Source organism: Mus pahari, chromosome 2 (assembly GCF_900095145.1).
Source record: "Mus pahari chromosome 2, PAHARI_EIJ_v1.1, whole genome shotgun sequence".
Classification (NCBI taxonomy): domain Eukaryota; kingdom Metazoa; phylum Chordata; class Mammalia; order Rodentia; family Muridae; genus Mus; species Mus pahari.
Window position 1 is genome coordinate 137,299,476 of NC_034591.1, and position 27,925 is coordinate 137,327,400.

The 27,925-nt window shown below is 39.2% G+C and overlaps 1 protein-coding gene and 1 pseudogene across 1 annotated transcript in view; one reads left to right on the forward strand and one right to left on the reverse strand.

The window, feature by feature from the left end:
- Nucleotides 1-27,925, forward strand: part of LOC110316903 (murinoglobulin-1) — a 47,632-nt gene that overhangs the window by 10,784 nt on the left and 8,923 nt on the right. Inside the window, exons 5-25 of the mRNA XM_021191255.2 lie at nucleotides 1,119-1,139; nucleotides 1,401-1,575; nucleotides 1,950-2,034; nucleotides 3,093-3,180; nucleotides 7,841-7,958; nucleotides 8,104-8,213; nucleotides 8,900-9,061; nucleotides 12,371-12,601; nucleotides 12,855-12,918; nucleotides 15,075-15,223; nucleotides 16,968-17,117; nucleotides 18,306-18,461; nucleotides 19,114-19,195; nucleotides 21,312-21,495; nucleotides 22,081-22,309; nucleotides 23,072-23,198; nucleotides 23,704-23,825; nucleotides 24,303-24,354; nucleotides 26,352-26,435; nucleotides 26,699-26,875; nucleotides 27,090-27,177. Of these exons, the coding sequence (XP_021046914.2) occupies nucleotides 1,119-1,139; nucleotides 1,401-1,575; nucleotides 1,950-2,034; nucleotides 3,093-3,180; nucleotides 7,841-7,958; nucleotides 8,104-8,213; nucleotides 8,900-9,061; nucleotides 12,371-12,601; nucleotides 12,855-12,918; nucleotides 15,075-15,223; nucleotides 16,968-17,117; nucleotides 18,306-18,461; nucleotides 19,114-19,195; nucleotides 21,312-21,495; nucleotides 22,081-22,309; nucleotides 23,072-23,198; nucleotides 23,704-23,825; nucleotides 24,303-24,354; nucleotides 26,352-26,435; nucleotides 26,699-26,875; nucleotides 27,090-27,177 (2,654 nt within the window). The remainder of the gene's footprint in view (nucleotides 1-1,118; nucleotides 1,140-1,400; nucleotides 1,576-1,949; nucleotides 2,035-3,092; nucleotides 3,181-7,840; nucleotides 7,959-8,103; nucleotides 8,214-8,899; nucleotides 9,062-12,370; nucleotides 12,602-12,854; nucleotides 12,919-15,074; nucleotides 15,224-16,967; nucleotides 17,118-18,305; nucleotides 18,462-19,113; nucleotides 19,196-21,311; nucleotides 21,496-22,080; nucleotides 22,310-23,071; nucleotides 23,199-23,703; nucleotides 23,826-24,302; nucleotides 24,355-26,351; nucleotides 26,436-26,698; nucleotides 26,876-27,089; nucleotides 27,178-27,925) is intronic.
- Nucleotides 6,333-6,467, reverse strand: LOC110316301 (annotated as a pseudogene).

Consider the following 27,925-nt stretch of genomic DNA (forward strand, 5'->3'; position numbering starts at 1 on the left):
GTTACGGATGGTTGTGAGCCACCATGTGGTTGCTGGGATATGAACTCCAGACCTTTGGAAGAGCAGTCGGGTGCTCTTACCCACCGAGCCATCTCACCAGCCCCACAACAGCCATTTCTCGATCCATTGTCGATTGCTAGAAGTGACTCTGTCTTCTTTATGTTTGTGCTTGCCTAAAATATGCTTGCCTCTTGAGACAGCCTGGTTACCAGGGAACCTTAAATGACTCTGTCCCTGTCTGTCTTTCCTGTGTACACTTCATTGAGTTGATTAGAAACACTTCACCTGTAAAAGCTCTGAATATGCAGCCCTTGACTGGTCAGCAGCAACTCTCCTTTGAAGCAAGAGCGGCTACTGAGCCCTTGCTTTATATTTCTTGGGCAGAGTTAGGCACTGATTTAGGCTGTTGAGCTATGTTCAGTAAGTGAGTATTGACTACACAACCTAATCCCTATGTGGCTCATCAGCCAAGGAACGGAAGGCACTGCCTATGTGTATTGTGTGTATATGGCTTGCCCAGGACTCTCACAAGTTATACGTTTGGGTTGGATATATTTAAAACTAGCAACCCCACTTCACATGAAAAATATTCCTGATTGGGACATTAAATTTTGTATGCTCCGTACTGTAAAGGCTCAGGGCAGGTCTCTCAGTACATCAGAGAAATCTTACTGATGTTGTTCCTCAAAGTTCTTTTTGAGGATAGTAAGTCCCAATCTATTAAGTGATTTGTACAACTCAGATAGTTCTAGAAAATACACTTGAAAGTTCTCTATGGTGGTGAATTGGCTTACAATTGACTTTTTTTACTGGATATTAAGTTCATACATTTTGGCTGAAACTCCCATCCTACAGACTATTCAATAAATCTATGGAATTTGCTGTGTTTATGAAATTTCTAAATCAGTGGTTCTTATTCTTCCAAATAATGAGACCCTTTAATCTAGTTCCTCATGTTGTAGTGACCCCCAACCACATTTTTTTTGTTATTTTTGTTGCTACATCATAACTGTAATTTTGGTAGTTATGAGTTGCAATGTGAATATTTTTGGAAACACGTTTGCCAAAGGGGTTGTGACCTGATGTTCTAAATTAACATTGTTTTCCTTGTGTTTCAGCTTCCTCTGGCTTACATTGAGGTAAGAAACTTAAGTGTTTTGTAATCAGAGAAAACTCAATCTTATGAAAATAACCTGACATTGGAATTCTGTCTAACTGCAATGCATCAGAAGCCCTCCCCCATTCTAGATAAGTGGTTTGTTTTTTCTCACTTCACCTTTATTCCTTCCCTACCCAAAAGAATATTACCAAGTTTCCAAATGCTTCCATCAACAGCATCCTAGATGCATTGTTCCTCTTAATACTTTATTGAATTAGAAAATTTGCAACCTCTTTCACAGGATCCGAAAAAGAACCGAATTATGCAGTGGCAGGATATTAAGACAGAGAATGGGCTTAAACAAATGTCCTTCAGCCTGGCAGCAGAGCCCATTCAGGGCCCCTACAAGATAGTGCTGCACAAACAATCAAGGATGAAGGAAGAACACTCCTTTACCTTTACCGTGGTGGAATATGGTATGGATTGGGAAGATCAACTCGAGAAAGCAGCTGTCATAGGTTTCTGGTTATTATGGGATGAATTACTTTGAACCAATTGAGTTCCATCTGATCTAGCTAAGGCTATCAATCTAGCAACATGGGAGTTCCAGAGAGTTCTGAGATTTTTCAGAAGCCGATTATTTGTTTTGTTTTGCTGTTTGTTTTTCTTATTTAAGTAGATATTCCTATGATTTGTAAAGTTATATAATGTATAACCACCCATCATTCTAATTTTATTGAGGTAGGACATGCCTTAATAATGTGAAATCACCTTTTCTGTGCAGAGAGTGGTCTTTTAGGCAACTAGACAGGTCATTCCACACCTGAGTGACTCCTCTCTCTCCCAATAGTGCTTCCCAAATTTGATATCGAACTGAAGGTCCCAAATGCCATCTATGTGAATGCTGAAATACTCAGTGTGACTGCATGTGGGAAGTGAGTTGCCCGCTTCTATGCTTCTATCCTTAAGAATGTACTCAGACACAGAAAATCCCTGGGATGATGACTCTTTGTAGAATATGTAGAACATGCTACCGTTGTGTCCTTCCCCCACTAGAATGTTTCCCCTGTGGTGCTTGTTTGTGTTCCTTCCTACTCTGTATAGATTACTTTGCAATCTTTCACTGCATACATTGCTGATATCAATAGATAAAAATCAGTCTTATGAGGAAATAAAGAGGTTCTGCCTTTGGAGGCAGAAAGGGACCTAATATGATCCACTCGCTATGTGAAGAGATCACAGGCCCCAAGTCAAGGCATCTTGCTGGCCTCTTATTGGCTGACAGAAAGAACAGAGAAACAAGAGCTCCTAATCTGCCTCCACATCAAAACACTGCTGCTCAAGTTTAACCTTTAGACACCTCAGTCTTCTGCTTGCATTTCTGTACCTGATTAGTGAGGACATTTACTACATCAACTAAAAATTCTATTTAAGTCTAGAAGCATATGAGATGTAACTTGCAATATGTGCCTAAATCAAATGGAAGACACAGACCTTAGCTCACAGTTGCTTGTCATTACAATGGGCATGCTCAAAAACTAAAATGGTAGAACAAAGCAAAGGATTGAGGAGGTTTGTTACAGCAGTTCTGTATGATTCCTAGACCCCTGTTTGTCTCTGCCCCATCATTTAGTAGCTGAGGATCCTGGTTTGCTTACTTAATCTTATTCAGATCCACAAAAGGGAGAATATCATGTCTTCCATAGGTTAATCGTTTCTTTCTTTCTTTCTTTCTTTCTTTCTTTCTTTCTTTCTTTCTTTCTTTCTTTCTTTCTTTCTATCTATCTATCTATCTATCTATCTATCTATCTATCTATCTATCTATTAATTAACATCCCAAATCAAATTGTTAACATATACAGTTGGAAGGTGTCAGGAGGTAGTAAAAGTGGGACTGTTTGTTGTCGTTATGAAACTACACAGACTCAGTAAGAAGACAATGCAGTTCTGCTATTGAAAGACTCTTGGTTTCTGTGAATTTACCTTGTGACAGATATACCTATGGGAAGCCTGTCCCAGGACATGTGAAGATAAGCATCTGCCATGAGGCTGAGACTAGATGCAAAGAAGTCAACTCCCAGGTGAGTAAATCTGTCCAAAACCTGTTTTAAATATCCAAGGCTAACTAACAGGAATGCAGACAGCACAAAGAAGAGGACATGCATACCCACACATTGAAAGAGCGTGTTCTGGGACCTCAGGCTCTAGCCCAGGGATGGAACACGAGCCAGGCATGTGTGCAATCCCCAAAAGCCCTTCACAGCCCCTCACTGACAAAAGAGATAATTCTGGGATCCACTACTATTAAAGGTATATTTCAACAACTTTACTTGGCCACCAAATTTATTTTGAGTATATATTCATTGTATGAAATAGTAGGTTTATGACATTTCCATACGCACGTGTCACATATTCCAACCATATCCCCCTGTCTCTCTGCTACCTCTGCTCTCTTAGGTCCTCACTCTTATGTGTCCTTCTCTTCCTATGTAACCTCCACTACTTCCATGCCTTATAGACTGTTCTTAGAAAGTATATCTTAATTAGCACATATAAAATATAAGTAAGTGGTTCAAAACAATATGCTTCTTTAAGATAAATTCATACAAGTGTATCATGCACTTGATTACCTCCTTCATTACCTACCCCATTCTCTCCATCCCCTCTTCACACCAGACCCTTCCTCTTCCCAAATGGAACAACTTCTGTTTTGTTGTCTTCTGGTTCTGTTTTTTTTTTTTTTTTTTTTTTCTCCCATATGGCAGAAAACATGCACTGTTGTGTGTCAGAGTCTGGCATACTTTGTAAATGGTGAAAATCCCTGCACCTATAACATTCTCTTATTTGGTTTTTGTTATCAGTTTATCCGGATGGACTCACTTGTCTGTGATGCTCATAAATGACAAGCCATGCGTTGTAACAGGTGTTGGAATGCTGATATAGATTCATTTTGTAGATTCCAGATGTCATGCCTTGACTCCACTGGAAACCAAGAGGAGTACAAGGATTCTGAAGCCCGCTGTAATTTGCAAGAGTCTTTTTTTTTTTTTTTTTAATAATTAATTGAGTCTGGACTCTTATCACAAGCCTCCACTTGCATGGGATAATGAGTCCCGAAAGCACTGAGTTTATATACAGTGCAGTTAGGAATTCATTGAATGCTTAGGGTGAAGGGGAGTGGAGGTGGTGATAGGCAGGTAGTAACTCAAGCATGATACCATTTGGTAGGACTGGACTTACGCTGGGAGGGGGATTAAAGAGTGTCTTTTGTGGGGTTATTGGGAACTAATTTTTATGGCCATCCATAACTGTCTGTGACCTCTGATTACCTTTTTATTATGATTTAAATGTGGGGCCTTAATCTTCTTTGAGTTTTGTTGTTGTTGTTGTTTTTAAGGTCCCAAGGATAGGCGCCTGGAGAGTTCAACCTTTTCTCGGAGGAAGAGCTAGTTTTGGAAAAGCAGAGGCAGGGAAGCTGTCTGAAGCTAGCATCTTGCTCCTGGGGTGTTTTCATGGGGGGGGGCAGTTATGGGCAGTACCATTCTAAGGCCAGGCTGGGTTCTCTCTGAGTGGCCAGGGAGGGAGAGGGGGCCCTGAGCTTGCTGCAGGAAGATGCAGCACAGAAACGAACTGCCTGTGTGCTGCCCTTGCATGGAAGGGAGGGAAGATGGGAGCTTTTGCAGGGAAAAAGCTCAGAGGCAAACTGTCTGTATATAATACCTGAGTCTCTTTAGTGAGGCTTCCAACAAGCAAGACAATTAACTGCAGAGACTTAGCATCCGCAATTTGGAGGCTACAACCCTGACAGCTGATCGTACGGTACATTGACCTTTCATTTTCTGAGGAGCATCTGTTCTGATGTGGGTAGTGGCTGTACTAGGTTGAAGTCTCACCCACAAGTTATGAGATGAGTAGGACCTGAGGCTCTTGTGCTCACCGATAAGCATTAGAGAATTAGGAATGTTGAACACACAAGTTTGTCTCCTCAACAGAGGAGACAAGGCCATACCTGAATCTATTCCAGACTCTTCCTTTACAGACTATTATTTTAAGCAGTTTCCCATCTCAGTAAAACTCATGAGAGATGTTATTTGTATTTTACAACAGCCTGACTGACTTCTACGTTATCTGTAGGGACAAGTGACTCCTGATTCCCAAGGACTTTTATAATCATCTCAGTCACTGTCAGCCACTGTTGGTTCCCTATGGCTCTTGATCTAGGAGTGCGGATTTGTGAAACTTCCTCCTTTCCACCACGGTAGCAGGTTAACTTGTTTTTACCATTTTGTAAATCTTGTTCAGGCAACCACATTGTTGAGATGTTTATGGGTGTCTTTTCCCGATTTTTTTTTTCAACAGGCATTCTGGTGGGTTTTTACAATCTTTCTGACCCTTGTTTCATGATTTTCCCTGATCCTTCGATGTAGGAGTTATATTGGAGATGTATTGTTGGGGTTGGGCAATCATAGGCAATTCTCTGCACTTTGATGGTTTGTGGATCACTATAAAGGTCTTTGTCTCTTGAAAAATAAGATTCTTTGATGAGGTGAGACCCACATGTATCTGTAAGGATAAGGATAAGTCTTTGGATACAGTAAGGAACTGTATAGATTAAGGGAAACGGCAGTATTAGACTGCTCTCTATAAAGTTTATATGACTGTTGAAGTTATGCATTACTTCTTAGTTTGACATTTGTGTTTTGCATGAATGTAGAAATCTGTCCACTTGTTTTAAGTTTTCTAAATTAATTCAGTACAGGTTTTTGAAGTATTCTTTTNCAATAGTCCAAATCTCTTTAATTTCTGTGTAATGCTACCCTGCACATTCCTGATTCTATTACTTTCTGTCCTTTTATTTCTTTCTTTGGGTCAATTGTGCCAAAGACTGTTCTTGGTCATATCTTCTTAAATAACTGTCTCTTAGACTCATTGATTCTTTGTATTCTTTATTTCTGCTNTGCTCCACTAGTTTCTGCTCTGGTTTTTATGATTTCTTCCTATCTGCTAATTCAGAGTTTGGATTGATTGTTCTTTTTCTGAATCTTTGATCTATACCATCATGTCATTTATTTCTGTCCCATCTTTTCTTTCTTTCCAGCAGCATGCAGGACTGTTATGTCTCTCACTTTGAATGTTGTCCAGAGGCTTTTCTGCATTGTTCTTATTTTCCTTCTTCCACANCATGAGGGGGTCTGAGAGATGAAGGTGTTGGGTGGGGAAATCCTCCTGGTTTCTAGGAAATTTCACACCTCTTTTCCTGTTCAATGGTCTCTTTGGTTGGCAGGGTATTCTGTTCCTGAGTCTTGGTTTTCTTCAGCTTGACCTGAATGAAGCCTGTGATTTCCCCCAAGGCCAACTTACCTGCCATTTTCTTCCAACTCGTGGAGTCCCCAGGTCGCACTCCAGGTTCTCCCACTTGCATTGCTGCAGCAAGAAGCCTGGCCTGTGACTCTTAATTAAAGAGTTAAAATTATTTACACTTAGGGTTATTGTTGATAATTCTGTGTTTATTCCTATGACTGTACTGGATGTTCAAGTTGGTTCACATGCTATTTATCTTTTATTAACCATCACATCTGTTGCTGGTTTTCTCAGTCTTGTTCTGAATTGATTGCATTCATATCTTCATCTACTTGTTTAAATTCTCTTTGAGGTCACTAGTCATTCCCAAAATTAGAGTATTAGTTAATTTGCCCAACACAGTGACAATTCATGTATTCTAGGATGCAGTTAGTGAAAAGCTGTCACCTTTTGTATGTCTTGCTTCCCAGCTTGCCATGTTTCTTGTATTACATTTTTTAAAATTAACTTATTTATTTACTTTATATCCTGTTCACAGTTTCCCCTCCTTCCTCTTCTTTCAGTCCCTCCTTCTCACCTTCTCTCACTCCACCCACCTACTGCTCCTCCCTTTTTCCTCAGAAAAGGGAAGGCCTCCCATGGGTATCAACCTGCCTTGGCATATCAAGTTGCAGGAAGACTAGGCACCTCTTCTATGGAGTTTGGGCAGATGAGGCAGCCCACAAAGGGGAAAGGAATACAGACAAAATTCTGTAACAGCAGAAAACCAAAGTTGTTGGAGCAGTGTAATTTAAATGAAATAAAGTATACTGCTAAGCCAACAATAATTGTAACAATGAAAACGGCAAAAAAAAAAAAAAAAAAACGGCAAAAAAAAAAAAAAAAAGTAAGCTGTGAAGCTAAAATTTAATTAAGAACAAAATGATCTGGTGAGTCTTTCACAGTTCAGAATAATGTCAATTCTTTCTTATGAAGACTTTTCTAAATAACATTTCACTCTGGGAATGGATTTCATTGTATTTACTATGACTAGGTATCAAGTCAACAGCATCATGCCTGCTAGTATAATGTACCATTGGGATACATCCATCCCTGGGGTTGCTATTTTAATAATAGAAAGTATTTATTAAATCCTAATGGCATGCGAGTTAAGTGCTTCAGACATTATAATTGTGAGTTTACTTAATACTCCTTAATACATATCACTTAATACTTAATAGATAATCACTATTTTTATAGATGACTAAGCCAAGGCAACACTGAGACTGATCATGACTGTGGCATACTGGAGCCCAGGGTTTGAGCTGAGTCCCATGCTTATAATGAGAACATTGTGCACTAAGTGCTCATTTTTCTGAAAGAAGTCTTCATGAGTGGGTTTGAGTAGACCATAGATCTGAGCAGTGTGCCATGTTACTTTGCTTTTATCTTACATATCAGCTAGACAACAATGGCTGCAGCACACAAGAAGTGAACATCACTGAGCTCCAATCAAAGAAAAGACATCACAGGGTTCAGCTTTTCCATGTGAATGCAACTGTTACAGAAGAAGGGACAGGTATGTGGGTAACCAAAGAATATAGAAAATGAAGCTGTGAAAACTGACACCTTTCCACATCAAGATGGTAGTTCAAAGGATGCAGAAAGCAAGCAACTCTCTAATCAACATAGGCTTTCAATGTTGTCACAAATTTCTTCTTCAGGATTGGAGTTCAGTCGATCTGGAACAACTAAAATTGAAAGAATTTCAAACAAGCTCATATTTCTGAAGGCAGATTCACACTTCAGACATGGGATTCCATTCTTTGTGAAAGTAAGGTGCTTTTGGGCTTATAGATGGGTAAGCTGTAGGGTGGTACCTCAAAACTGAGGCCATTCTGTTAGGTATTAAGCGTTTCTGACATTATTGATTGCAACACAAGAAGTGAAGCTTAGTGGTGGAGTGTATATTTCCTATGCCCAAATGCATGAGTTCAATTCCCAGAACTAAACTGAAGACTTAGAAAGGTTATCAGGAGGCTCCTAATCTAAATCAAATGCTGCAAAGTTTTTATTTATAACTACTGTTCCTGAAAACCTTACACACCAAAGCGTCACTGTGTTTCAATGGTGAAGCAGCATGTGGTACATATTCATATACAAATCCATGCTCTCCATCAGCCTCTGCGCCTCCACAAGTTGTTCTTGTGATTGTTTCAGAGCATCTGCCTCCTGTACTTTACACAAAGGATTCAATGATGGTTTCTTATAAATAATTAGAAAGTAGAAAACATCTATAAAGAGTCGGTTAAGGCGTTAAGCATATGATACCTTCAGTCTCTATACTTTCATAGCACAGCTAATGCTTCTGGCATAGATTTTCAGGAACCAATTTTTGCATGTGCTGAATTAGTTGGTGCATCTTTGGTATCATCCTACAATATTGAAGCAGGGTTTTCTTTTACATTCTGTGTCATATTCCCATGCCTAGACTATACTTTTCTTCCTTGTTCTATTTAGGTCCGCCTAGTAGATATCAAAGGAGACCCTATCCCAAATGAGCAAGTCTTCATCAAAGCACAAGAACTTGGCTCCACCAATGCTACTACCACTGATCAGCATGGCCTAGCAAAGTTCTCCATAGATACCACCGACATCTCGGGATATTTCCTCCATATCAAAGTAAGTCAGAACTGAAGAGGACAAAAGACACAAGGCAAGGTTTTGCAACAGCTTGAACTCAATAATGTGTAGCCTAATGAAAAAAAAAATTCCATGCCAAACTCTTATTTTAGGGCAAAACACAAAAAGGTTCTGATCATTAATAAAAGTATGAACATACATTGCAAACACATTTCAACACATTTTTTTATTTCATTGTATCTTTTACTTTATTTATGTTTTCAATACCTTAAGTTAGGACCTTCAAGTAAAACAATGATTAAAGGTCCATTTTTGTCTATTTAGACAAGGATAGGTGCTGTGTATCCTCAAATTCATTACCTCTGTGGGATCCTAACATTTTCATACTTCTCTTTACTGGGTTCCAGAGGCCTTGAAAGTTGTAGCAAAGACCTTTTAGTTTTTTGTTACCATTCATTGCGTGTAATAATAAATTTTCGTGGTCTGTAATTCCTGGTATTTTTCTTCCATTGTATCTAATCTATTAGTGAAACCTTTCATTTAGTTTTTTATTTAGCTTATTGATCTGTTTATTTCTCAGATTTCCATTTTTTAGAATTTCATCAGAATTTTTGTTTGCTGATTTTTTTTGGTGGGGGGTAAAATCTATAAACTCTTATTTACTCCAGTGGGCTGTGTGTGTCCAATTTTGCCAATAATTTTTAAAATTAGACCTGAAATATTATTTATATAATATTTCATATATTTCAATAGCTTTCAGATCAGTTACTGGAAAATTAAGAGCTTTGTGGCAAGTTTGGTTGTTTTTTCATGTTTCTCCCATTTTGATGCTTTAATTTGTACATCTGTAGTGATAGCTATAGAACATCTGCTATTATAAGAAAATTTTTGTAATGAGTAGCCCTCTTTTAAAGGTAAATCCCAGGAACATGGAGGACATTTCAGTAAATTTATCAACACCAAAGCAAATCAGATATATGGATATAATTAAAAAACAAAAACAGCCACTATACCCCAGTTCCAATGAATACAAAGTAGAAAATGCAATGTAACTTAAACAGTTAAGTTAAAAAATAGAGAGAAACTTTATTACTAAAATAGCAGAAAAGGAAGTCTGAGAAAAAGAAAAAAGAATGTTGTACAGTCTACAAGGAATAAAAATCTACACTAAATGATCAGATACATATCAAATAAATAAGATACATTATACTGTACCTCAAATTGTTAGCACCACTAGAACAGGCCAAATTCAAATTGATGACAGGAAGGAAATAATAAATATGGCAGAATTAATGATGGAGTCCAAAGGGAACAGTAAAAAGGTCCAGAGAAACCAACGATGATTCTGAAATCACAAAGACAAGTAAAATTTATTAGCCCCCATCTAAACCCAAAAAGAGTTAAAACCCAAATAAGCCAATTAGAGGTTACTAGTACAGCACACCCTTTGAAGTCCGTGGAGTTCTTACAGAATAGTCTGAAAACTTTCATTCCAATAAATTAAAAAATCCAGAAGAAACAAATGATTGTCTGGATATTTATACTCTACCAAAAGTGATCCAAAAGGATGTGAAAACCCTGAATGGATTGGCAATGAGAAATAGAATTGAAGAAATAATTAAAGAGACCTGGCACAATAAGATCTGAGACTGGGAAGGACTCATTGTTGAATAGAACCAAACATCAAAAAAGAAATATTGTCGTATAAAGATTTAAAAAGAGGAATGCTTCCAAAGCCAGTCTATGAATCTAGAATAAACCTGAGAATGCTTCCAAAGCAGTTCTATGAATCTAGAACAACCCTGAGACCAAAAGTATATGAGGATACATTGACAATAAATCTTCAGGCTAATTTACCCAATGAGTGGTAAACGAAGACCATATTGACATTCTTACATGCCAAATTCAACCACACATTAAGCAAATCATGTACCATGATAAAACTGATTTCATACTAAGAATACATGAATGGTTTCACATTTGTAAGCTGACAATTGTAAAACAGCATATAAATAGAATCAAGAGTTAAAAACCACATGGTCATCTCAGTAGATGCAACAAATCATCTATTTTCAAGACACCAACTACAAAATGTCAAGAAACACAGACAAAGATGCTCAACACATTTGGCTCTCAATAAAATGCAGGCTAACACTATGTTGAAAGTTCATCTCACCCATCTAAATGGCTATTGTCAGGAAAGCAAATGTTGGTAAGGTTAGAGGAGCAAAGGAACCAATATGCACAGCTGGTGTGAAGGTAAATTAGTATGTCCATTAAGCTCAGAGTTTCTACAAAACTCCAAAGTGAAAACAGTATGCAGAACAGTTATGCCACACCCATATCCAAGCCACATGAATCAAAACTGAAGTATGATAGAGACATCTACATCCCCATGGCAATCTTAGCAGTTCTCAACACAGTTGGGCAATGGAGCAAACTTTAATGTTTTTTGGTAGATACGTGTTTACAGAGAATCTCTTGGGCAATTTATGGAAGCATCACTTGTCAATAAAATGCTGTTGGTCTATTAGCTTTAGCAGGAAACAGGGAGGTGGAAGTTCAGGTACAGAGAGAATTTCTGGGATAGAGCTAGGGGTGAGAGATTTTCCCCAAACTGAGAGGTAACCAACAGAAAAGAATAAACAGGATAATTGAATAATTCATTCTTGCAGTCATCCTTTTATGAACGTGGGCACATGGGGAAAAGCCCAGTTACATGAGTTGATAGAGAAAATTGGAAATATGTGCACATTGGACTTTTGCTCAGATATTTATGAGAGTCATCTTGTCTATAGAGAAGTGAATGGATTTGTAAATGGTCACTTTAAGAAAAGAGTATGAGACTAGGAGAAATTATCCCCATATGTCCCCCATATGTGGAACCTAGGGAAACAACAGGAATGAAAGCAGAGAGGGTTGATTAAGGAAGAAGGGAGCCAACAGGAAACATAGGATTTCGCAGTAAGGTGGATGAAGATGCGCAGAGTACACTACATTAATATATGAAAATATTTCCATTAAACCATTATTTTGTACATTCATTATACACTAAAATTTATATATGTAAAAATTTTTCATTATATATTAGATGCACAATAAATGTTTCCCTTGTCTCACAAAAATAAGACATGTCCCTTTTTTCTCTTCCACTGTATAATTATTTGCCTCCACTCTGAAAATTCAGGGTGTTAGGCATCAATCCATTTAATGAAATCCCCTCCATTTTTAATAAGATGTAGAAAATCTTCAATCATTAAATGAGGTGGGAAAATCCACTGATTCATCACAGAAGAGAGATTCTGTCTGCTAGGCAATCTTCAGCACAGTATTTTGTTGTTTCTCCAGGTCAACCACAAAGAGGAAGATTCATGTTCCCATTTCTTCTGCATGGAGGAAAGACATGCAAGTGCAAAGCATGTGGCCCACGCTGTTTACTCCCGCAGCGGGAGCTACATCTACCTTGAGACAGAGACTGGCAATGTCTTGCCCTGCAACCAGATTCACACAGTTCAGGCACATTTTATTCTGAAGGGGAAAGTCTTGGGATTGCTGAAAGAGCTCGTTTTCTACTACCTGGTGAGTTCTGGCTCCAAATTGAAACAAAAAACAAACAAACAAACAAAAACAAAACAACAACAACAAAAAGAAAACAGAACAAAGCAAAACCAAAGAATTCTTTCCTCTCCTGACCATGTTTCTCCTGACACATTGGGTTCTAGACTGAGTATTTCTTCCTGAAATAAAATAGATTCATCTAGTTCTTCTAGCACAGTTAGAACAAAGCCTGGTAAAATATAGATGTAAGCTTGGAAAATACTTTCCATTTTAGGTCATGGCCCAGGGCACCATCATCCAGACTGGAAACCACACTCACCAGGTGGAGCCAGGAGAAGGTAAGTGTTTTCCCCACACAGTAACATTTCCCCAACTCAAGAGTCCACATACTCACGAATGGAATCTTACCACTGAGCAACTAACAGTGCCATCATGGTTGTGTGTCTCCATAGACACTCTCCACAGTAGGAATTCATGGTTTTGCTGTCCAATGTAAGTTTTCAGTCATACCATGACCTTCAGGAAAAAGTCTCAGGGTCCCAACCTGAGAATCATTCAACACAGTGAAATATCTATTCTGAATATGTACCACTGAGTACACAAAGGACTCCAAGATACAATCTACATGAGGAACTTATGCATTCACATACAGGTTATCCCCCAACAAGGCAAATGAGTTATCTTAGTGTCTATTAAAACAAAAAACAAAAAAGAAAACAAAAACAAAACTGGAGGGTATCGGCCTTGGTCTGTAACATTCTAGCTACTCTGATGTTCCTGTACTTGTTTCATTTTTATTATTTTAAATTATGTGTGATGTGCTTGTGGGTAACTATATGCAAGTCAGTACAGGTACTCTGAAAGCCAGAGCTATCAGATCCCCTGGATACTTTGGAGCCATTTCTGAGCACCCTGGTGTGGGTGCTGGGAATCAAACCTGGGTTTTCTAGAAGAGCATCAAGTGATCTTAACTACTGAACTATCTCTCCGGTCCATTATTTTTACTTTTAAAGACATTTTTATTCTTTGAAAGTTACATATATTTATGTGTATTTTAACCATACCTTCTCCCCACTAATCCCCCATCTCCTCCCTGACTCACCAGGCCCCTTCCCTGTTTTATATCTCTTTTTTAACCTACTGAGTTCAGTTAGTGCTACCAATACATGATGAGGTATTGGGCCAGACCCTGAAACATGGACAACCTACCAGGGGCTGCATCACTGATGAGATATGACCCTTCCTCCCCTTAGCAGCCATCAACTGTCAATAACTCCTCAGCTAAGAGAGGGTCTTTACAACGCCTACTCTTTCCATTCTGGAATATAGACAGGTTTGCTGTTGTGAAGTTTTAGGTCAGGGAATCATAGCAGCTATGACTTTATGAGTGAAGTCACCTTGTCATCTCCTGGTGATATTTGCTCAGTTCTACCAAAATATGATTCCCTTGCCATTCCCTTAATCAGTCAACTTGTACCCACTCCTATTAAAATCCCAAATCAAAAGAGCACTTACCACATGCAAACACATGTTCTACAATTTACCTTTTCTTATTCATTTCTCTCCATGGCCATAATGACTACAAGGAGCACAACTGAAACCATACACTACTTATAGGAGTCTCAGTCAAGCTAATGACAGTAAAACTCTTTGTATATTGAATTAAAATCAGGACTTATTAGGAACAATTATATAATCACTCTAATAGCTTAAAAGTTATATGGACACTGGCTAATAGCAAGTTTTAGATGTAAACTTGATTGCTCCATACAGTCACAGATATCTTTCAAGTCATTTCTAGAAGTGGTAGATACTCAGTGAATGCTCAACAAACTTACTGAAAAGAGGGTTCCTTGTCATTGGTCAATTATAAAAACTATTTAGCTATTTAATAATGGATGAAATTTGTTCTTCAAAAAACACTAAGTGGGAATCGTAGCACTCATCGCGAGAAGGCTTATGAATCCCCTCAGGTTCACCAGAAACAATAAGAGAGACTTCAAAAATGCACCATTTTCTCAAAGAGATGTAAAAACTGTGAACATTGCATTGAGAAAAAGTTTAACACCAAAGATATGCTTATTATGCCAAGTATGGCTTACTCCTCTGAGATGATTATTAATTTTCAGCTCCCCAACTACCAGGCTTTCCTCTGTTATTCTTCTTTTTATCTGAATAATAAATGGGACATCAGTCAAGGTTGTTTCATTCCTTTTTATAAAATCTAGCATACTGTTTGGGATGCTAAGGGATTAAAGAGATAAGAGGTTAGTATACAATTAGCTATAAATAACCAGCATAACTTTTGATAGTGAACATCTTGGTGGATGATATCTTTGTGATATTCTCTTGAGATCATTAGTGTGCAAGCAACTAACCACAGGACAGGTAGACTGTCTTCCACATAGAGACAGTCCTCCCAATCCCTGTGTTCAGTTACTTGGGGTTTCCTGTCAGTAGTCTGACCCATAACCATCTCTTCCCATTCCTCCAGCTCCAGTAAAAGGCAACTTTGCCTTGGAGATCCCTGTTGAGTTCAGCATGGTCCCCATGGCTAAAATGCTCATCTACACCATCTTGCCTGATGGAGAAGTGATTGCAGATTCCGCAAACTTTGAAGTTGAAAAGTGTCTTCGAAACAAAGTGAGGGATTTATTATGCATAATTTCTACTTTTAAAAGGGGGGATCTAAAGGACAGTGGTTTCAGATAAATTTGCTAAACCCAGTCTTTGGTGTGTGCCTCCATGGCAAAGATGTGGACACTACCAGAGTGCCAGATTTCAATTTACAAACCACACATGTGGTCGGAGGGTTAAGAGAGAAGAAATGAGGCTGTGGAGAGCAAGAGAGGAGAAACAAATCCTTAATAACTAAATTAAAGTTGTATAACTTACATTTTATTGTATTTATCTGTGTGTGCACATGTGCATGTGAATGTACACATTTAGAGGAAAGAGAACAAGTTTTTCAAGTCTATGCTCTCCTTCCTCATGAGTCTGAGAGATCAAGCTCAGATCAACAGGTTTGTCTGTGGGCATCCTTACCCACTGATCCATCTCATAGATCGTTAATGTCACATACTCTTATGCAAGACCAGTCATAGGATCCTGGCCTATAAATTGTCAGTAAATTTATTTTCCCTCTGGTTTTTCTTTTTTATTATTAGATATATTCTTCATTTATATTTCAAATGCTATCCCCTTTCCTAGTTTCCTCTCCTAAAGTCCCCTATACCTTCCCCCCACCCTGCTCCCCAACCCACCCACTCCCACTTCCTGCCCCTGTCATTCCCTTGTACTGGGAAATATAATCTTTGCAAGACCAAGGGCCTCTTCTCCCATTGATGGCTGACTAGGCCATCCTCTGCTACATATATAACTAAAGACACAAGCTCTGGGGGGTACTGGTTAGTTCATATTGTTGTTCCTCCTATAGGGTTGCAGACCCCTTTAGCTCCTTGGGTATTTTCTCTAGCTCCTACATTAGGAGCCCTGTGTTCCATCCAATAGATAACTGTGAGAATCCACTTCTGTATTTGCCAGGCACTGGCATAGCCTAACAAGAGATAGCTATATCAGGGTCCTGTCAGCAAAACCTTGCTGGCATATGCAATAGAGTCTGGGTTTGGTGGTTGTTTATGGGATGAATACCCGAGTGGGGCAAGCTCTGGATGGTCCTTCCTTCAGTCTCAGCTCCAAACTTTGTCTCTGTAACTCCCTCCATGGGTATTTTGTTCCCCATTCTAAAATGGAATGAAGTATCCACACTATGGTCTTCCTTCTTGAATTTCATGTGTTTTGCAAATTGTACCTTGAGTACTCTAAGTTTCTGGCTAATATCCACTTATCAGTGAGTGCATATTATGTGTGTTCTTTTGTGATTGGGTTACCTCACTCAGGATGATATCCTCCAGATCCATCCATTTGCCTAAGAATTTCATAAATTCATTGACTTTAATAGCTAAGTAGTGTAATGTACCACATTTTCTGTATCAATTCCTCTGTTGAGGGACATCTGGGTTGTTTCCAGACTCTGGCTATTATAAATAAGGCTCCTATGTGCACGGGTACATGCACCTGCACAAGCGTGTGAATTACACCACAGTCACATACATGTGCACACACTCCAAAAATGAGTTATTTGCAAGAATTTCAGATAGCCAAAATAGTCCTTTGTTGCATTGGAGTTTGACTGACACATTTCCTGTCTTCCTAAATCAATCCCAGGGAGAAAGGGGACACAAGGAACTTCAGTTGTGTTTCTGACAGTATTCATNATCTGGAAAAACAGATGTGTGAGCAGAGATCCAGGGTGACTCCACATGGCAGGTTTCAGGGCTGCAAAAGCAGGAAACCCCACTGCTAAGCTTGATTTTCCTTCTCGCAGGTGGACCTGAGCTTCAGCTCATCTCAAAGTCTTCCTGCCTCACAAACCCGTCTGCAGGTCACAGCTTCTCCTCAGTCCCTCTGTGGCCTGAGAGCTGTGGACCAGAGCGTGCTGCTGCTGAAGCCCGAGGCTGAGCTCTCCCCTTCCTGGGTGAGTTCCTTTCCACCTCTGTCCAAAATCCATCCCCAGAGACCGGAAGTGACCCTGGCTCTGATGAAACAGTGATTGTTCAGACACTAGGGCTATTGAATGTTAAAATACTGCATTTAATGCTCACAGCGTCTGTAAGTGAGCACTTCATTATAAAATCCCGAAGAACGGATCAGAAAACTTTAGCCAATAAACTGAAGACTTGGAAGGAAATAAGGCCCTCTGTGAGCTGCAGAGCCTTCTGTGCTCTTACTGCACCTGTCCTGCCCCAGGAGTGGCTTGTCCCCTTCCGATGGTGGAGCTTTTCAGAGTCACGCTGCATGTGGGAGCCAAAGGAAACCATTTACACAAATAGAATCTTACAATCTCAAGAGTTTCCCAAATAAGAAAAAAGGATAGAATGATTTAAAATTTTAAATTTTAAAATATAAGGTTTTCAACTTGTCTTGAAAATTCTCAGAAGCACAAAATGAAACCATACCCTATTTACAGGTGTCTCACCCAAGATAATGACAGTAAAACTCTTCCTTTTATCCAATTAAAACAGGACTTATTAGGAATAATTATATATATGATCACTCTAATAGAGTAAAAATTATTATTGACACTGACTAATACCATGTTTTGGAATGTACTGTAGATATGTAAATATAAAAACAGGAATCTTTACTCCAGATAAATTATGGGAAATTACCAGTCTTAAACTAACATGTAAATTAAACTGATAATTAATTTAAGTTTAATGGTGAGATTTTATGAAGCTCATGCAGAAAATGCTTTGAAAAGTATCCTGCTAAAATGTTTTTCTTTTTGACTTTTACTTTCCCCAAACCTATTCAACAAGAGATTTCTTGAGCAGTTGTTTTTAGCTGACAATTACTGTCAATTCCTTTTTAAAATGCAAGGGTTATTTAAAGGGGGATGGAGTTCCCTTGCCCCTCCCCCACCCTGTCCTCTCTGTGCTTTGGGTGACTGTACTATTGACAGCTACTTCTTGAACTTTCAGGTATTTGTAGTCCTCACATTGATTTTTTTGGGGGGGGGGGGCAGGAGGGCGGGGTGTGAGTATGTTGCAAGAAAGAGGGTCTGACCAGAACCAACCATTCAGTCAATGTGGGAACCACAATGCTAGCAAAGCTAACTCGGAAAGTGCTCCCCACAAGCCTGCTCATTTCCTGTCTCTTACAGATATACAATCTGCCAGGTATGCAGCACAACAAATTCATTCCACGTTCCCACCTGTCTGAAGACCGAGAAAATTGTATACCTTATGGATCATGGGTCGCTGAGAACCCATACTTTGTACCACGTGGAAGAGAGAAGGATGTCTACAGATATGTGGAGGTAATCCCTATTATGTATCGACATGCTGCTCTGTGAATTATTTAGGTTTAATGAAATGCTATATTAGTAAAGAATTTTAGGCTCAGGCCAGGGATATGAGTCACTGTCAGACCACCCACCTTGCATGTGTTGGTTCATGGGTTCAAATCCTAACCGTTCCAAAATCAACATCTTAGAAAGTAGCCAGACTTTTTTCTCTCTATTGAGGAAACTTGCATAGAGTGGTGGACTTTATTATTATTATTATTATTATTATTATTATTATTATTATTATTATAAATGATTTTTCAGACAGGCTCTCATTATGTAGCTCTGGATGTCCTGGCTCTCACTCTGTAGACCAGGCTGGCCTCAAAAGCACAGAGATCTGTCTGCCTGTGCCTCTCAAGAGCTGGGATTAAAGCTTGCACCACCATGCATGGCTGTAAATGACTTCTAAAAATAACAGCATTGTATCAGAAAGATGACCTGCACATGTGCCTCACTATAAATTACATTCACTGTGCTCTCTAACAAGTAGGAGACAAGCAATTGGAATAGGAGATCTACTTGAACATGCAAAACTATACGTGAAATATTTATTGCAATTTTTATACACACTTTTTTTTCAGGAGTTTGAGGTACTTTAATCGATTAATACTTTTCTTAATAGGACATGGGTTTAACACCATTCACCAACTTGAAGATCAAACATCCTTCATTTTGTTTTAACTCCTACAGGATTGCAATGTCAGGTAATATAACAAATCAGTATTTTCAGAACAAAATCCATGTGAATCATTTATCGAACTGGTAAAATAAAATTGCAGTGCATGTATGGCATCCGAGTAAGAGAAAAAGAACTCAAGCTTACTAGTGCAAAATGTGTCCAGATGTATGCTACTACAAGGATGCTAAAGGCTGGAGGTCCTTCAATGTTAAAATAAGACAAAATGTGACATTTTTGTGGTACAGGACCATTGAGTGAAGTGGGAAAGGGTGCATGCACACTCATATATTAACCAAGGAGCCATTTAAATCTTCCTCCTCCTCTCATCAGAGTCCTTTTCAGAGTGACTGCACCATTTGCATCCCCACCAACAGAGAATGAGGGCTCCCTTTCCCCTTGTCTTCTCCAGCACTTGCTCTCAGTCCTTTTGCTGACCTTGGCCATCCTGACTGGGGTGAGATGGAATCTGGGTTGTTTTTAATCTGCATTTCCCAAATTGCTAGCATAACAAACACTAATAAAAGATGTGTCTTAACCTTTTAAATTTTCTTTGAAACCACTCTTCAGATCCACAGCTCATTCTTTAAGTCAGGGTGTTTGTTTTCTCAACTCTTTGTTTTTAGAGTCCTTTATATAGTCGGGGTATCTATTCTCTATCACAGATGTAGCTAGCAAAGATTTTCTCCCACACTCTGGGCTTCCACTTCACTCAACTGATTGTTTCTTAGTTGTGCAAAAAGCATTTCAGTTTTGTGAGGTCTCCGTTTGTCACGTATTTATCTTAACTTCTAAGTGAATGGGTCTCATTCAGAGAGTCCGTCCCTACATGTGTATGTTGTAGAGTTGCTACCTATACTTCTTCCCCTAGCAGTTTTGGGTTTCATGTTTATGTCCTAGATGCATTAGGAGTTGGTTATTGTGTAGAGTCATAGATATATTCTACTTTCATTCTTCTTTATGTTCCATTGATCGACATGTCTATTTTTTGTGCCTTTACCATGCTGGTTTTATTACTATACCTCTGCAATATAACTTAAAATCATGAAACCCTATCTTCATCATTATTTATATTCTAAATACTAAACTGTATTTTATATATATATATATATATATATATATATATATATATATATATATATAAACATAAAGTAAAACATTATTCTGACTGGACTATATTAATTTTTCTCATAATAATTCAAAAGGAAATTGAAATATCTTCACATGTTTCTAAAAGCAACAGGACCTAAAGCACTGTGATTACTCTAAACAATGGAATAATTGTGGAACTATCCCTGTAGCTGTTAAGGTAATGGGTGAACAGCTTAAAACACTAGAAAATACTTAGGTCTTGAAGGCAAATATAAAAACCAAGGCCAGGTTACAGGTTGTGGCTATCACAGGGAAGGACCTATAGAAATTAAGCTCTCTGTGTGTATATGAATTAAAAAATGGGAAAGATTTTCTAGGCTTAGAAATCAGCTGGGAAATACTTAGGTGAAGCCCTAACTAAATCTGTATGTATTCTTGTTCTTGAAAGATGCAGAGTACAGAATTCTATTACCAGCTTTAAATCCTGCATTTCCTGCCAGTACAAACCCAAGCCAATGCTATGATTCCTGGCTAATAAACTTCCTATTTCTAACCCAAGAGTTTGTACTTATACCTCCTTCAGTTTCTATGCAAATTGAAAACTTATTAGAATACTGGGTGAATCCTACAGATCTTAATACAGAAAAAACATTGCAAGACAATCTCTGCAAACTATGTAGACATTATTCGGCTCTTGTCTAGAGTGATTCTCATTATCATGAGATCTGTTGCCTAGGATCATATTATGCATCTTCATTCCTCCCAGGAGGCACATTATATCTGCAGGCTTTCACTAACTATCCAATATCCAACCCACGAAAATATGCATCATGTTTCCTTCCAACTTCAACTACTCTAGGTGAAGTTTCACCTATGACAAAGATGTTATCCAGTCTCCTCCAAAATGAGTGATTCAATGCATAATTTCCAGCATCACTGTTATAGTGTTTAACAGTCAAGAAGAAACTTAAAATTAAGCTGCATTTACACTGCACCACTATGTTTCATTGTATTCAAGCACTATGTTCATTTCTTCCACTGTAACTTCATAGCGCCTGCTGTGGAGTATGATCTTGCATATCGACGTGAAAATTCTAGGAGTTTGCACAAGGTACCAAAAAAAAGACCTCTACCTAAAAAGCCACCACATAAAGATCTACCACCTAAAGATCCACTTACCGAGACCATTCGAAAATATTTTCCTGAAACCTGGATCTGGGATATTGTCACAGTAAAGTAAGTGATTTCCATGTATATTATTTGAGCTGGGTATAATTATTTTTTGTTTTCTTGTAGTTCTCTAATTAATTTTTATCATAAACAAAGGAAATTGTTTATTTGGAAAACCATAACATATCAACCCATCAAGTATAAAATACATGTATTTCCGTCGCTCTCAGAAAATGCACAGAAAAACTACCATGTACCTGCTTGATAACTATTCAGGGTCACCATATTGAGTAGTAGGTGAGGCAGCCTTACATGGAGCAGAAGATGGAACTGTTACGTGGAGTAGACCACAGAAGTCATAAAACTCTTGTATGATATTTTGAAGATGGGAATTAAGAGAAAACTTCAAATCAATGTTTAGATTTCCATGAACATATGAAGTTTGAGATGTGGGTCTATGACTTGAGTTGGAAAAACAAGGTTGCTGAAATACCTTTTATTTTGCGATCTGGAGTCCCGGTTACTCTGTTCCCTTCCTATCACTGTTTTGAGGGACTAAAAGGATGGGGTCTTGTCACACTCAGAGTCACCATCTCAGAGATAGCTAATTCATGCGCTCACTTTCTGTGCTTTATACTCTCCCTCTCCCAGCTCCTCAGGAGTGGCTGAAGTGGAAATGACAGTCCCTGACACCATCACTGAATGGAAGGCTGGAGCCCTCTGCCTGTCCAATGACACTGGCCTTGGCCTCTCTTCTGTGGTGCCTTTCCAAGCCTTCCAGCCCTTCTTTGTGGAGCTCATAATGCCCTACTCTGTGGTCCGTGGAGAAGCCTTCACGCTCAAAGCCACTGTGATGAACTACCTCCCTACAAGCATGCGGGTGAACACCTTTCTGAATTCAGCATGACCAGGGGGATAGAGAGCAATTAGTGTGTGTAGATTATAACTAAGACTTAAATGAAAAGAAGGAAGAAAGGGGGAAAGAGACTGTATTGTACTGGTCAGCAAGTGATGCCAAATGCTTAAACAATTCCCAGATTCTAGCTACATATACATAGCAAAGACAGCAAAGATTTGTTTAACAGTATGAATATGACATAAAATTTGGTGAGTTTGCCAGTATTTAAACAGCACATACTGTACTACCTTAAATAGGCTATTCCATGTAACCTCTGTATACAATCAAAGGACATGGTCCACATAGATATATGAGGTTGTTGTCAGGATAAAAAGACATATTGTTTTACAATGAATGAATTTTGCTTTCATTAGAGGTAGATGTATACTTAAAAACATTAGTTAAAAATCTAGTACATTAATGTGCTTCTGCCATCAAAATAAAACAATATAAGTAGACACATATATAATTAACCCCTTAATGGTTAGTATAGGTAATACATAGATGATAGCTAAACAACATTCTAGACGTGCATGTGCAGATGAAATCTATGCAAGCCTTCTGTCACCATACATGACATTTTAGGCATGTTTTCCAAACACATCCCCTCCTCTTCTCTTTATAACACAGATCCCCTTCAGACTTTTGCCTACTTACTCTCATGCATAACATGTTGTCCTTCCATGGAGACTTCTTTCTTTACATTTATTTATTTTGCTGTTTTTTTTCCCTGTCGGGCCACAGATGAGTGTGCAGCTGGAAGCCTCTCCTGATTTCACAGCTGTCCCAGTGGGAGACGACCAAGATTCTTACTGCCTCAGTGCCAATGGGAGGCACACCTCATCCTGGTTGGTAACTCCCAAGTCTTTAGGTGAGTGAAAATTTTGTATGGGGGGGGGGGGCTCTGCCCAGAAAAGGTGAGTGTAGGGAGGTTTCTTTAGGTAACTTCTTCTCATTGGGTCCCCAAGAGGAAGCTCCCGGTCATTACTGTTTCTGGAGTGTACTTAACACCTTCTTAAATACAAGACAAGCTCTTGGACCACTCCTAGAACCAAGGAGGCCCTGCAGATCTAGGGGCTTTGGGAGATGCCAGGTNCACATTGCTTGGTTTTAGGATTCCATTCTTGAGATAAAACACCATGACTAAAGCAACTTAGAGAGCTGACCATCTTACATGCTCACAGTCTATCACGTTGTACATCGTGGTGCGCACTAGGCTCCGCACCACGATGTACAACGTACTTAACACCTTCTTAAATACAAGACAAGCTCTTGGACCACTCCTAGAACCAAGGAGGCCCTGCAGATCTAGGGGCTTTGGGAGATGCCAGGTTCCTGGCAGATCTGAGCTCAGCTCTCTGGACTCTTTGTTTCAGGGAATGTGAATGTCTCTGTGACTGCGGAAGCACAACAGTCCCCAGAGCCCTGTGGTTCTGAGGTGGCCACAGTTCCTGAAACTGGGAGAAGGGACACAGTAGTCAAAGTCCTGAGAGTTGAGGTGAGTAAACCTCTGTCTGCAGTGTGCTGAGTCCAGAAAATGGAGCAGTGTTGACTATATTTAGATGAAAAATAAAGATGATATCCTATGATCTTGAGATACTTCATAACTGGCAAGCCCATGCTTCTAAACCGATATGTGTAGTGTTTTCTTTTTCCTTCTTAGTCTTTTAACTGAAGTTTGGGGGACCGGGGGATGATCTAAGCCAGTTTATCTTCTTGAGGCTATATTGCTTTCTACTGATAATGTCCCACCCCTTTGTCTTTATTATCTTTCCCTATTACCTTCTTTTTGTCCTGGCATGCCCAAATTCTCACATGCTGAAGCCATTCCACCCCATGGCCTCACAATTAAAGCTGTCTCTCTAAGACAAAACAAAACAAAAACTGCCTCCATCAGTTCAGTGCTTGCACATTTGGTGTTTGCATACTCGGTGTTTGATTTCTCATGTCTGAATTTCCTATCTTTTTGTCCAAGCCTGAAGGAATCAAGAAAGAGCATACCTTCAGCTCACTGTTCTGTGCATCAGGTGAGAACCTTTCAAAACAGCAATCAGAAAGTAACTTAAGTCGCCTACTTAGAGATCTTGCAATATTCCTACAAGAAAATCAGGATACTGTATACCTTATAATCACTAAAACACTAGCAAAAGTAAGTCTTGTAAGTCAATATCCTCTCTTACTCCAAGTATCTCTCAATATATTTCCCCTGGGACTACATGGTTCACTGTAGCCTTTTTTTTTTAATACAGGAACCTCTTCATCCATCTCAATACTCAGAAAGTTATAGATAGGAAATGACTGAGATGAGCTCACAATTGAAATTTTCTTTAAAACAGGTGGGAGGGCGGGAATATAGAGAATATCTTGGGAAAAACCGTATGTGTTTTGTGTTAGGGCATAAATAAAAAGAAAGATTTATATTGTAAAATTTCATACATATGCTAAGCTAAATCATGGTGTGTACTTAGCATGACATTTTTCTCCAGTGGTTGTTTTATGACTTGCTCATTTATCCCTGCTGCTCACCAGAAGCTAACTATTACAGAGAAAATACAGCAACTTATTTCACAAGAGGAAGTTCACTGTTGCCTATATAAGGTGACTGTGCACTCAAAATAATGACTCCAAAGCTGGCACCTCTGTTAGTGAGTCCTTGTAATATCTACTCAAATCATATTTGTCAAAAGAATAAAGAATTTACATTTAATTTAATGTAAAATCCATTGTTATATGAAAGTTAACAAAAGAAATGAAACAATGAAGCTAGGCATGGTGGCACAAGCCTTTAATCCCAGCATTTGGGAGGCAGAGGCAGGCTGATTTCTGAGTTCGAGGCCAGCCTGGTCTACAAAGAGAGTTCCAGGACAGCCAAGGCTACACAGAGAAATCCTGTCTCAAAAAACCAAATAATAATAATGATGATGATGCAAACTTTTTTGTAAAGCAGGTAAACTAATGTAGCAACTCCTAATACAGTTGGTGGACAAAAATCGCCATATAATACCAAAATCCTTTAAATGTTTTCCATAAAAGAAAGAGCAGGAAGGGGGTCACTGGAGAAAAATTTTTTTAAAAGCCGAAGATATGATTATAAAAATGCCCTATTCCCATCCCTGCCATAGGAAAGCCATCCAAGGCAGCTGCATGGGAGAGATCAGAGGGCTGCCCATGCAGCTCAGGGGACCGGGAAGAACAAAAGCTGGCTCAGGATTTCTCCATTCACTTATCCTGATAAAATGGATGTTTACGCACACATTGCTTGGTTTTAGGATTCCATTCTTGAGATAAAACACCATGACTAAAGCAACTTAGAGAGCTGACCATCTTACATGCTCACAGTCTATCAGGAGAGGAAGTCAGAGGAGGAATATGGAAACAGGAACTGAAGAAGAACCTGTGAAGGGGTGCAGTTTCTTAGCTTGCTCTGCCCTTGCTCTGTTTGCTTTCTTATACTCCACAGAATTAGTACACTGAGCCACGACCTACCACATCTATTGTTTAAAAAGAAAAGCTTCAAGACTGGCTTACAGCCCAGTGTTAGTGAGGCATTTTCTCAATAAAGTTTCCCTACTCCCAAAAAAACGCTAACTTATGTCAAAGTTTTCTCTCTCTCTCTCTCTCTCTCTCTCTCTCTCTCTCTCTCTCTCTCTCTCTCACCTTAACACACACACACACACACACACACACACACACACAGGATTTTCCTACACCAAAATTCAGCCAATAACACATTTTTGTGTGTTTATTAAAACTAATTACTGCATTGATAAAAGTAGAACACAGAACCCAGAGGCTCAGACATTCTATTTTGGACAGCTAATTTGTTCCAAAGCTATGGGTGATAAGAGATTATGCCCTGGAGCCTGACACACCTGTGGTACCAGGAAACACGGTTTTGTGATATTTACCTCAAAATCATTTTTCTAGGGGATCAAGAATATAGTGCTGAAGTCACTGAACTTAGGGCACTTTAGAAATGCAGAGAACAGAGATGATCATCTATCCCTTTGTTTTACTTATTAAGATGCTGAGCTATCAGAAAAAATGTCCCTGGTCCTCCCATCAACAGTAGTGAAAGATTCAGCAAGAGCCCATTTCTCTGTGATGGGTGAGTCAATCCATCCCTGGGGGACTTGGAACAATATTCACTACCACTGCCCTGCCCCCACCATGATTCCAAATGTGGCTTCCAAACTACTACACTTGGTCTCTTTAACATCCTTCTTCTACCTTTATCCCATCAATTCCCATTGGCTTCCAGCACACATCACCCATAAATTTCCTTCACATCACTGAGAAGGGATTCTATTAAAGACACTACTTTGCTCTTGAAGATACTGGCCATTCTGATGTCATGTCTCTCACTTCCAGGTGATATCTTGAGTTCAGCCATAAAAAACACACAAAACCTTCTCCATATGCCCTATGGCTGTGGGGAGCAGAACATGGTCCTTTTTGCTCCCAACATCTATGTACTGAAATATCTGAATGAAACCCAACAGCTGACTCAGAAGATCAAGACTAAGGCCCTTGGCTTCCTCAGAGCTGGTCAGTAAGGCTCATAAACTTCACCTTGTTCTTGTAAATATTCTCGCTAGAAATGTCTAGAAAGGGGCTTAGCATTGGAGGGGAGAGCAGAGCACTGTTCTTGGTCAGTCCTATAAGCCAGGGTATGTGAGGGCCTCTCTGACTTCAGATTTACAGCCTACCATTCTCTGATGTATCTGTTTCCTCAGTACACACCCAAAGCCTTCTATTCCAGGTTATCAGAGAGAGCTGAACTACAAACACAAGGATGGCTCCTACAGTGCCTTCGGGGATCAAAATGGCAAGAGTGAAGGAAACACTTGGTAAGAAGAGTCCACTCTGTGCCAGGCCTTGTTCAACTCTTGTTTCTCACAGCAGCTATACATCTATCTTTTATTTCATGGAAGTCTAGCGGGTACCTGGGCCTGAGAGGGACATGATTGAGGTAGCACAAATCATAAAATGCATAACTAAGATTCCCACGAGGCTCATCTGCTTTGACTCTGAACCATGTCCTCAGTAAGCTGGCTTTTTCATTTCTCTCCAAGATCATTCTTGAGCAAATGCCTGGCTACATTTTGCTGAGCATCCAAAGATACACATAATAGGCTCAAAAAGCTCTTGTCATTCTTCATGTGACCTTGAATTACATGAGAATGTTTTACTGAGGGCTGGAGTGATGGCTCAACAGCTAAGAGCACTGACTGTTCTTCCAGTGGTCCTGAGTTCAAATCCCAGCAACCACATAGTGGCTCATAACCATCTAAAGGGATCCGATGCCCTCTTCTGGTGTGTCTGAAGACAGCAGCTGTGTACTCACATAAAGAAAATAAATAGGGCTGGTGAGATGGCTCAGTGGGTAAGAGCACCCGACTGCTCTTCCGAAGGTCCAGAGTTCAAATCCCAGCAACCACATGGTGGCTCATAAGCATCCATAACAAGATCTGACGCCGTCTTCTGGAGTGTCTGAAGACAGCTACAGTGTACTTACATATAATAAATAATCTTTAAAAAAAGAAAATAAATGAATACATTTTTTAAAAAAAATTACCCACTTACTTAAAAACCCAA